This window comes from Xiphophorus maculatus, chromosome 10, assembly GCF_002775205.1.
Source record: "Xiphophorus maculatus strain JP 163 A chromosome 10, X_maculatus-5.0-male, whole genome shotgun sequence".
NCBI lineage: Eukaryota > Metazoa > Chordata > Actinopteri > Cyprinodontiformes > Poeciliidae > Xiphophorus > Xiphophorus maculatus.
Genome location: NC_036452.1, coordinates 14,128,169 through 14,139,429, shown reverse-complemented (window position 1 = coordinate 14,139,429; position 11,261 = coordinate 14,128,169). Strand labels below are relative to the sequence as shown.

General features: G+C 40.5%; 1 protein-coding gene across 1 annotated transcript in view; it reads left to right on the top strand.

The window, feature by feature from the left end:
* wnk4 (WNK lysine deficient protein kinase 4) overlaps positions 1-11,008 on the top strand; it is a 48,404-nt gene extending 37,396 nt beyond the window's left edge. Inside the window, exons 13-20 of the mRNA XM_023341040.1 lie at positions 634-807; positions 2,214-2,268; positions 4,604-5,424; positions 5,745-5,832; positions 8,127-8,721; positions 9,211-9,416; positions 9,492-9,589; positions 9,667-11,008. Of these exons, the coding sequence (XP_023196808.1) occupies positions 634-807; positions 2,214-2,268; positions 4,604-5,424; positions 5,745-5,832; positions 8,127-8,721; positions 9,211-9,416; positions 9,492-9,589; positions 9,667-9,669 (2,040 nt within the window). The 3' untranslated portion in view covers positions 9,670-11,008. The remainder of the gene's footprint in view (positions 1-633; positions 808-2,213; positions 2,269-4,603; positions 5,425-5,744; positions 5,833-8,126; positions 8,722-9,210; positions 9,417-9,491; positions 9,590-9,666) is intronic.
* Positions 11,009-11,261: the final 253 nt, after the last annotated feature.

Sequence of the window (11,261 nt, the reverse complement as noted above, 5' to 3'; positions counted from 1 at the left end):
GCCAAATCGGAAAAGTTGGTGTAAAAAATGTATTGATGTAAAACTGAGACCCCATAATAATCCCGTTCATATGAGTTTGCAGGAGCCTTGCCTCTGGCAATAAAACAAGTTTCCCTCTAATGGCTTTGTTTCTGGTTTAGTTCATTGCCCCTCCATATGTTTCGCATTTTTGGACAAGAAAGTAAACCCCCCAAAATATTTCCAGAGGCACCTATCTGTAATTTTGTGACCGAGAAATACAATTCAAACACTTTCCAAATCCAGCCTATTAGAAAGGTGCTATACAAATGGAGACCATTTATGATATACAGTATCTGTTGCAAGTTATCCAAGTACCAATGCATATGCAGTCTTTTGTAGGTCAAAGTCTTCACCTTGTGCTTAGATCATTAAAAGTAAAGTTATTCCTTTTTACATTTTCCAGAGGCGTTCTATGCTCACAGATCATTTTTCTGATGTCAGTGCTTTCCTGCTAGATTGGAGCATACTAATAATAGCTGCCAATTTATTAGCATTTATTTGCACCTTTGCTGTATAACTGTAAAACTGTATATTTAAACCTAGAAGGTGTGAGAATTGGCTAGTAATGAAGTAATAATTTTGAATAATGTGACTTCTCCCATTATCTTCTAGATTCGAAGTGAATTCATCCTGCCGTCTGAGAAGGAGGGCTTTATCCACCGAATGGGGGACATCATCAAACGTGCCGAGGCTCTGATGTCCAAAGACCCGTCGGTTCACAACAGCGGACATCGCCTCGCCCAGCTGGCTTCCAGTGGTGTGGCTAACTCATTGTCTTCTTCACAGGTTAGCAGCTTCTGTGCAGAAACTGGTAAACAAGGTCATACTAGCCTGGCCATTGTAAATTACGTCACATTGTGTCTGTGTTGGGCAGAGCTGTAAATTTAAATAGTAAAAAGTTAAAGGCAGTGCTGGATTTAAACAGTTTTTAAGACGGAAGATTAAGTGTCAGTGAAGCTGGTGATGGTACAGCTGTTATTTGGAACATTGTGTTACTAAAAGCACTGGTGATGTAAAACCATGTGATTTCTGGTTGATATAAAGAAAAAAAAGCCACACATCCATCTTAAGCTTTTTTTGCTCCCACAAGCACCAACTCTTTCCAGCTCTTAAGAAGCTTTCCAATGTACCTGCCAACACTAAGTGGGTAAAATAATTTATGTTCCGACGTATTAATCCCTGATGAATGAAGCTTCTGTGAAACTGTAAAAAGAAATACTTCTTTGGGGCAGTGCCATCCCAAAGCTATGACCTAATGGCTTATCAGATATGGTTTGTCCATTTAAGGGAAAGAAGTGCTCATTCTGTTGTGCTCTGTTTCACTTTGTGGAGGATAAAGAACAAAATATTCTGGTAACTTCAAGCAAAAGGATAAAGAGGAGTAAACATCTTTCCTTTCCTATTAGATAAGAGACACAAAAGAGATAAAATCCTTTAGTGCCATATTTTACTCCAACATAAGAAAAGTGCTATAGATGTGTGATGCATTAGAGGAAAAATAAAGTATATATTATTAGTAGTAGTAAGCTCCAGAAAAAAACTGAAAGCCAGTTTGCAGGACCACCTGTCTGCAGGCTGTTTTATTCTTAGTTCATTCTTAGGTAGGCTACTATTTTTAAATTCTATTATTATTTGCTTTAAATAGATCTTAAATCCCTGGAAAGCTGTGCTTGTCTGGCTGCCACAACCTTCCTAAACAGTTTAAAGTCAATGTCAGCGTGACGGTATGATAACTTCCTATTGACACCGAAAACGGCTACAACTAAAACAGGAAAAACATTCTAAAGGTAGTGGTGCATCGTCTTATAGAAATGAGTGTTCCAGATATTGTTAGGCTGTAGTATTTGGAAAATATTTGACGTTTTCTGTTTGTGCTGTATTGCTGGCTGTGGAAAGAAAAAGAAAAGCTTGAACATTCATCCATTTCCTGCATCTATTTAGTCCCGGATGGGCAAATCTGTGACATTTTGTGTAATAAATACACTCACTGTGAAGATCATTTTTCGAAATTGGTTTCTAAACACTTTTTATCAATATTTAATTTTTTTGAATGCACCCAGGAATGATGGTCGACTTTCTACTTCTACACATTACTGTGTGTCCCGTGCTTACCTAACAATGAAGTGTTAATATATTGCAATAAAATGCTTCCTGACTGACTGATTTTTATTGTTTGTGACTTTTTTTTACAGCCTAATCTGCACAGTCACTTTATGCCTCGAACACACTCATCTTCTTCTCTCCCCGGTAAGTCTCCTGTGTTTTAATAACTAAATCCACCACTAATGTGGAAATTAACCACTGATCTTCTGCTCTGAAAATTCAGATTCAGATTTACTGAGACTCATTAAATGTGCTGTCGTTCTCTCAGCCTGTCCTATTAACCTCCTGCATCTTTTTTTTTTTTTTACTATGCATGATCATCTTGTGTGTGCGTGTGTGTCCGCAGTTTTGTGTGACTCAAAGTCTTCTCATGTATGTGTGTGTCTTGTTGTAGAGGGTTAGGGTTAGGGTTAACCCTAACCCTAACCCTATAGACTACAGTATGGCTAACCCCAGTGTAGAAGCGCGTGGCTCCCCCCTTATCCTAATGGCGATGTCCTGAGTTCAGATATTACTTCACCTGGGCGACCTCTTGTACGCTCACAGTCTTTCTACAACACCCCAGGTAAACAGACCGTGGCCCTCCCTCCGGTTCCCACCTAAAGAGACCCAGCATTGTTTACTGTTGCTGAAAAATCGTAATGGTCTTCTGGCAGCGAATAAGTCAAAGCTCGGTTCACCCAACTCACAAGCATCCCCTACAACCTCTCACCTCCCACCCCTTCCTTAGTATTGTTCAGAAATCCACATGGCGCCATCCGCCATCACTGCACCTCAAAGAGTCAGTCTGTGTCTGCTTTGCAGCAGGGCCTCTTGGGTAATTACCTCACCTGAAGGGAGCCTTCTGGCTTTCAGGGAGCTGTGAATGCTGTCGCTGTAAAGCATGAGGTCTCTGCTGTGTTGTGATAGTCAGCCACATCTGTTTGCCAGCACAAACTCCGGCCGAATTTCCAAGAATTTTCTCTCCTGGCCTCCAAGTCCTTCGTAAAACTCACAGCAGCAGCGACATTTGAAGTTACTCTAATAGCACACATGCTGCATTTGGCTCTAGTATCAGAACATCCTCATTTCTTCCTGTCCTGTGTCCTTTTTCTACTGGATGTCCATTTGCATGGCAGTTTTCGCAATGCTTTATGGCTACCCGCCACCATTTACAGTGTTGCCTAACTCATGTTTCCGTCAGCGTGGAAAAAGTAGAGGCTGGTTTGCATCATCACCGAGTGGAGCTGTGGTTTATAACTGTGCTCCCATTGTTGAGACATCCTAAACCATTCCTCAGGGATGATTTAGAGATCCTGACTTCTTTAATCAAACCCAATAAGCCAATATGCCCATACACACACACGCGCGCGCACGTTTTCCATTTAAACTGCTGAAACGTGAAAGCTTCACTTGCTCTGGTGATGCTAAATCCCCGCATAGTCATGCAAGCCTTGTGTGCAAATGTTCTGGCTTACAAATGCAATTACAGTCAGATGGAGCTTTAAACAAAAAGTCTTTGTTCAGCATGGAAACCCTCACTTTAATACACGAAAGATTTATGTGCTATAAGATGACAGAACCCTGTTCTTTATTAATAAAGTGTTCCACCACAACTCTTCAAGTCACTTTGATGGACAACTTAAACATATTAATCCTACTTCTTTTTTTCAACAAATTCATACTAGCAGTGTAAACAACGCTCTATTTGACAATGACTGAAAAACCTAGGGAGCCTATACACATATAGAGGGACTGAATTGATGAGAATAAGTAATGGAATGTGGAGCTGAATGACACTAGTGGAGAATGTTCTTCAAGGAACACATTACAGAAATAGCTTCTCTAATTTTTTGACAATAAAGGATAATCTAATTTTCTAAGAAAATTCAGCATAAACTTGATTAGCTGAAAAACTTTTCCAGCTCTAGAAAATAAAGGGTTTTTTCCTACACAGTGAATTAATACAATTACTCCAAATATAAACTATAGCAAACAACTGCAACTTCAAAACAACCGAGGTACAAATACCCGGAGACAGTGATGAAGCATAGTAATCTAGTGTGAAAAAATAGCATCATATGCCTTCAATAAGGTGGTTAAACCCAGGGCCTCTGTTTAACCAGCTTATTGGTTAAACAGACGTTCTATTACGTCCCAAGTTCTGTTTTTTCCATTGTGTTTTTTTTTTGTTGTTATGTTAAATTCTCCAAAATTGATTGGGATTTATTCAATGCTAAAATTTATTTTTGTAAAATAAAAATGTACGTTCACTCAGCATTGTATAATTATTACACGGTCAGCAAGAGCATTGTAATTGAACTGTAACCATTTAACTTACTATTTACAATGTCCAGCTTCCCTTGCTCTGATACAGGTTTAACTGGGTTAACCCTGTTCCTTCTGCATACTACTTGGAAAGCTGTAAATATTAAAGACTAGTCTTAAACCTAAGATAAGTTTACATGGCAATACTTATAACTGTTGTTTCCTCCTTTAGGATCTCCTCTTCATTATCATCAGCATCAACGACCTTCATCTCTCCTGTCCCACCAGCAGCACTACCATTTACCCTACATGGGCCAAACTCATTTTCCATTCCCATATCCAGGATCTCCAGGTTCTCCAAAGCCAGCAGGGCTGCATCCTCCCCTTACTCGGGTAGCCAGTTACCCTACCTTTCCCTCTGTTCCCTCACCAACACCCAGCTCACCCAGTCCAGTGAATGAGACCCCAAGTGCCACAGTGGAAAGTGTCACCATGTCCCCACCTGCACCACAGCCTCCCAACATGTGGCCCGCCCACTCTCAGCCGTTATTCTCTTTAGCTAACGTCATCTCCATGGCCATGAGTATGGCTCAGTCATTCATCCCCCCTCCAAACCTGCCCACTCAGGTGATGCCCTCGTATCCGGGCTTCCACCCCCACCTGCAAAGTCCCATCGCTCCTCCGTCAGGTTACCCATCCGTCTACCCTCACCATTACCAGACTCCACCACCGGTGGGCATCCCAGCTCAGAACATCTATCACAGTCCAGAGCATGCGCATCAGATGGATGGACTCGGGTTTTACCAGAACAATCATCCACAGTGGCAGCATCCTGTGTCTCCACCTTCTATGCCGTCCACTCCTCCGCTGGCCACGCTGGAGCCTCAGCAACAGGTCCGACTAAACAGTTCACCCATTCCACAAAAGCAGGATAGCAATATGGCCTCATACTTAGCCCAGATTTCACCCCAGCTTCAAACTGGAACAGAAGTATCCATGTCACAGTCTTCATCAGAGGCTTCCCCATCTCCACCAGTGAGCCCAGAGAACACTGTGAGTTTCAATGAATTTCTTTTATTTTAGAAACATATATGATTAGGGAGACTCTCTTCAATATTTTAAAGCTGGGGGGGGAAAAATCTGGGAGCTACCACAGGATCTCCTATCAGTCTAGCTCTCACCAAAATAATGAACATTTTTCTGATTATACTTGAACTGAATTGGCACCAGGTGCCAGTTCAGGGGAGGCACTTTATATTTTCCAAAATTTTTATTTTGACATGTTCATCAAAGAAATGAAATGTTTTACTTTTTTTTTCACTTTGGATTGTTGTTGCAATTTCTTTCAGTCGGCTGTGTTTATGCTTCTTCAGGTTTCCTCCTTCAGCAATCAGTTGCACTCAGTAGGATCTGCAGCCAGGACCAGCAGCCCAAACCTGAAAACTTCTTCCACTGAATGTGGTAAGAGTTTCTGTGTACGTTCTCATGTTGCTAAAACAGATCTCTGCATCACTAACACCTGAAATAGGTTTTTATTTTTCACTAAAGGCTCTGAGACCTGGAACATGAAGTCCTGTACTACCTTTATGTTTACACCCCAAATAAACCAAACAAATAAATGCCAAAGTCCAACTTGAGACATTTACTAGCTTTCTTGCATTTTTATTTAGCACATCATGGACTTGGTTAAAAAAACGACTGACATGTCTTTAATAGACACTCTCCTGTTCTATTCAGTCCCTTTTGTGTCTCTCTGTGGACGTTATTAGGGGTTGTTGCGTAACTGGGAGTCTGGATGTAATGTTCCATTCGACGTGAACTCAGACGTAGGTGTAATGGCTGCCCGACCCACTGGCGGTGACCAATCAGTCAACAGCTTAGCTCGTTACAGGCCTCTCCTCCCACATCTACACCTGTCAGTATTTATACCCTCCCCAGAATCCCACAGTCAACAGAGCCCCTCTGTTTTACAAGGTACAAATACAGGCACTTTGTGTATTCACTGTAAGAAGGACCCACAGTGGGCAAACTGCAGCACTGCAGAACTTCAAAGTCTCTAATGGTGTGCAGATGTGAGCATAAATTGTTTTAATGTGGGTGACAACTTACTGCAAAAGAGAGAGAAAGAAATAAGGATTAAATTGATTTTTAGCTTTTGATAAACATCACCCAATCAGGTTTTTATGTTGGCCGTTTAATAGCGATATTTTGGCTTATAGATTAATCACACTCATTAACCTTTCCCACATTTTTTCACATTACAGCCACAAACTACAACGTATTTTATTAGGATTTATGTCGTTGCTTTCAAAAGCCATTGAGTTAGAAAACAAAGTCCATCTGTGTTCAATATAATCTAAGTATAAATCTGGCTGTTCTTGGATTGTGTTCCTTGCTGTTCCTTCCTTGAACAAGGAACACAGCAGATGCTGGTCAGGTCATCAGTCCATCCTTGACCCAGTTAGATGTCTTTAACCAAGTAATTATTTTTGGAATGAATAATTTGAAAGAAAAATGTAAATTGATTATGCTGATCGCTTTTTTTTGTTGTTGATTGAATTGTAAAAATCATCAAATCAGTCCCATTTAATTACAAGACACGTTTATATAACATGTCCATGCTATTTATGCAGTTTAAGGATTTTCATGTTTTCTATGCAGTGTGAAGTAGTTTGTGTAAAGAGAATAGGTCATTCTGGCCTTGTAAATGACGCTTCAAGACTTTAAATGTGTGGCTGTTCCATTAATCCTATTAGCCTGCAACTTTAATCAAGCTAGTTAGAAGACCTTGACATGAGAGGTAAAGAAAGCATTCAAAAGTCGATCACAATTCCAGCTGCCTGCTGTTAAAGCACTTAAGTTTAGAAATGAGTGGAAATTTATCCAACAAATTCTCATCACTACATTATAGTGTGATCAGTAAGGCTTTTTGGGGCTCATCCTACAGATCTTTCAGAATCTTTTTGTTTACATTGCTAACAGTTTTGTAAAAATTCATTGTTTAGTGCAAATTCAATTCACACAACTCCTATTCAGTCTAATACAATCTAATGATAGTCAGATTCAATTACATACATTCAAATTCAATTTATTTATTCATTACAAAAGCACTGTCAGATTGAGTTGTTGAATTGAAGCCCGGCATCGGGGATACTTTCTTTAGCAAAGAAAAACTGATGGTTTCATCAACAACATAAACAGCTAAACACTGAATCGCAAAGTCAGAAGTACTTTCTATAAGAAGAAAAACCTCTACATTAGATAATGGAACAAGTGACTCTACCTGAGGAGAGGAAAAACTGCTCTAATTTGGAATCATCTCAGAGTCGATATTTAGTTGGATCAACTTCATGGCTGCCAGCTTTGCACATGTAGAGACTTCAATTTTTCTACGCATTCTCCTTCACAAAATAGCTTAGTAAAAAAATAATGTGGTGTAGATTTGAGAAGTCTGTTACTAATTTTATAATAGAGCTGATCTACCTTGGTTCAGATGCCATGAGGTCATTGAGATACGCCTTTTACAAATCTTTGAATTAATAACCGACTTCAGCATTGTCTTGTTTCGTGATTTGTGTTAATATTATATGTAAATTATAAATATTATTGTTAATAATATTTCCCAATGATATTTTTAGTATTTAAATGCTCACAGATTCTTAGAAGGTGTTATTCAACTAACTTTACAGAAGTTAAATTCTGTGTAGAGCACATCATTTTCAAACATACCTGTTTTTTGTCTTTTACCATCACAGAAGTGAAGTCAGCACCTGTGACGGTTGGGAGATTCCAGGTGACGCCCAGTGTTGACATTTTGGACCCGCCTGTCCCAGTGGTCGCTGCACCACAGCCAGCCAACAACAACAGGACCTCGTCAGAGAGCAGCACAGAGGAGGTGGGGGGTTCTGAAACCAGCCTCAACACCTCCCTCACCATGTCCCCTCCTCAGCCTCTGCCCCACAGAGGACCCACGGGGGTCCCCCAGAAGGTGGACAGGCCGGCGGGGTGGGCTGTGAGCCAGCAGCAACGTCAGCATCATAAAAGAGACGATGAAGAAGATGAGGAAGAGAGTGAGATTTTAGGGGAGCGATCGAGGGTGAGGAAGAGGGGTCGGAGGAGGACTTGCAGTCTCAGTCTGATGGGGACCTCTGCGGACAGCGGCCTCTCTGTGACGGCCGCTGAGATGGAGGGGAGGCTGTGGGATGGAGCAACGGGGAGCCCCCAGTACAGCAACGCCCTTCACAACCTGTGGTTGACGACTTATAACCGCAGCGCCCCCTATCTGAGCAGTGACGACTCGGACAGCGAGGACGAGGAGATGATGGAGGAACTTCAGGAACTCAGAGAAAAGCAAGTGATGTTTCGTCTCTGGACAGACACTGAAAATACAATGCAAACTACTGTAACTATATAGTAGGAAAGCAATCTCAAGGAAAGAAAAAAATGTCAGATTTTGTGCTTAGAAATAAAATGGGTTTTTTTGGTCTCTTCAAGGAACTTTTTTCAGAGACACTTAAACACTAGCTTGCCCTTTTTAGATGTACTTTTTGAGGATAAGCTTCTCTTTTTGCTCAACTTTGGCTGCGTTCAGTGTAGGCATGGGTTATATGGCATGAAAAAAATTGTTCATTCAGCTTAAGGCAAGGCAATTTATTCACGTTGTACATTTAAATAACAACTCCACATAGATTGACCTGTAATTGCCTAGAATTATTTTAGTAGAATTTAAATCCATTATTTTAACTTCCAAGAAATTAAGTAAATTCAACAAATTGCAGATTTTCAGAACCTTCTTTACGCATGCCCTCTCTTAACTTTTTTTTTTTTTTTCATTTACAGACACCTATCAGAGGTTCAGGCTTTGGAGGCCGAACAGAAGAGAGAGATCGAGGAACTGTATGCAAGGATGGGGAAGGTTCCTCCGCCGGGCATCGTCTCTCCTGCAGCCATGCTGTGCAGCCGGCAGCGCCGCCTTTCCAAAGGGAATGGCTTTCCCTCATCGCGCAGGAACAGTCTGCAACGTGTGGACATACTGCCTCTCCAAGGTAAGAAAGGACTTTTGTTTCCCTTATGACAACTTACTCTCTATGTAGATTTATTGAGAACCACTTTTTAACCAGGCATCATTAGGAGAAACTCTCTCGGAGGCAGCAGCAGCAGCGGCTCGCAGGATAAACCCAGTAAAGGCGTCACTTTTGCTACCGACATCAGTAGAATGGTGAGTAAGATGAGCATCAACTAAACTTCACCTGCCTCCTCGCTGCCCTCATCATTGTTTTCATTTCCTATTTCCAGTAAGAACCTGGGCCAAGAACTCTAAATATCCAGACTACCTCATCTGAAGTGTGACCGCAAGAGGTCAAAATCCTTCAGCCCTTTCACTGGTGCACCATCCAACAATCTGCGCTTCTCTGTCAGTGATCATGTGGTTCCGCCAGCTGCTCATTTACCTCACTTGTACAGAAGCCGTTTCTGACCAGGCTGGAGACGATACAGGACAATCCAGTTCTCAGTGTTGACCAGTCTGGTTCACTCCTACAGTACAAAGGTAAATCTGCCATAGCTCTCTGCTGATTATTCTCCCTGATAACAATGCAATGACGCAGTCAAGCGATGGTACCATGTGCTGCAGAAGCGTGGGGTCTACCATGAAGCTGACCCAGAATGAAATTGATGTTTTCCTGCTTGTCTGACTTGATGTTGTTCAGATTAACAGTAACAGGAGCCACTGTGAGGCTGACACACTTGCTGTACTTTATAATGAACTCACATCCTCTGCTGAATGAACAGTGAATATATTCTCATTCAGAAGAGCGGCAGTTACTTCCTTCCTTGAACTAATGCGAAGAATCTACCTGCATCATATTCTGATTTATTCAAATAGGTACTGTTAAGACAACTAATTTAATATCTGCATTCTGGGGGGACAAAAATGTGACATTTAATGTTTCTGTTGTGCAAGATTTTTCTCATTAAGGTACTATCAAGTGAGAAAGTTGGTGCAGAAAGCACATTATGTTAGGGATTCTCTAGCTGGGTTAAATTGTTTCAAAACTACTGGCTTTCCTGTTGACTGTACATTTGTATATAGCTGAGTGCATTTAATATAGATCATGTTTACAGTTTCAAAAGTAAACCAAAATATTTCTGGTACCATAAATCCTTTTGGAGCAAAATGAAACATGCAGGTGCATCAGTGTAAATTAAAAATATAATTGTACTCAATTTATTTTAGTAATTCAGCTCAAAATGCTCAACTCTTTTTAGACTCATTACACACAGAGTGAATGTAGCTAATGAAACCCCAAAATTCAGGTTTTCTTAAAGTTTTAATGAAAAAAATAAATTAAAAATTTGAAAATTGAAATCTCCATTTGCTAAGGTTTATATGTGCAAAGGCTGGTTTTGCATAAATTATTGAATCGGCATTGCTTCACATTCGTTTCTTCCACAAATGTTTCATTTTCATAAATATGTCTGGATACAGCAGTATGACCAGAAGCTTTTTTAGCTATTGACCATTTCTGGCATACCTACATTGTAATGGGCTCTGACTGTCTGCAGGACAACGGTCAAATTGTCGTCTTATGCTTCATTATGCAAAATCTTCATAGCAAAATCTTCCAAAAAAAAAAAAGAGACAAACGTCACGCCATGTGTAATGAATCTGAATTTGTCTTTTTAACTGAAATGCTAAATAACTTTTAGATTGTATTCTAATTTGCATTTATGTGTATTATTTTATAGATCAAGCACCTTGTGCACTTTAGCAGATTCAATTGTAATTCTCAGTCAGTCCAACAACTTGCTTGTGGTTTAAAAACTCAGTTGTCCATCTGTCCTGCTTCGATTCGGACTGTGTTCAAGAGTCCAAGCTGTGAATCTGTAGC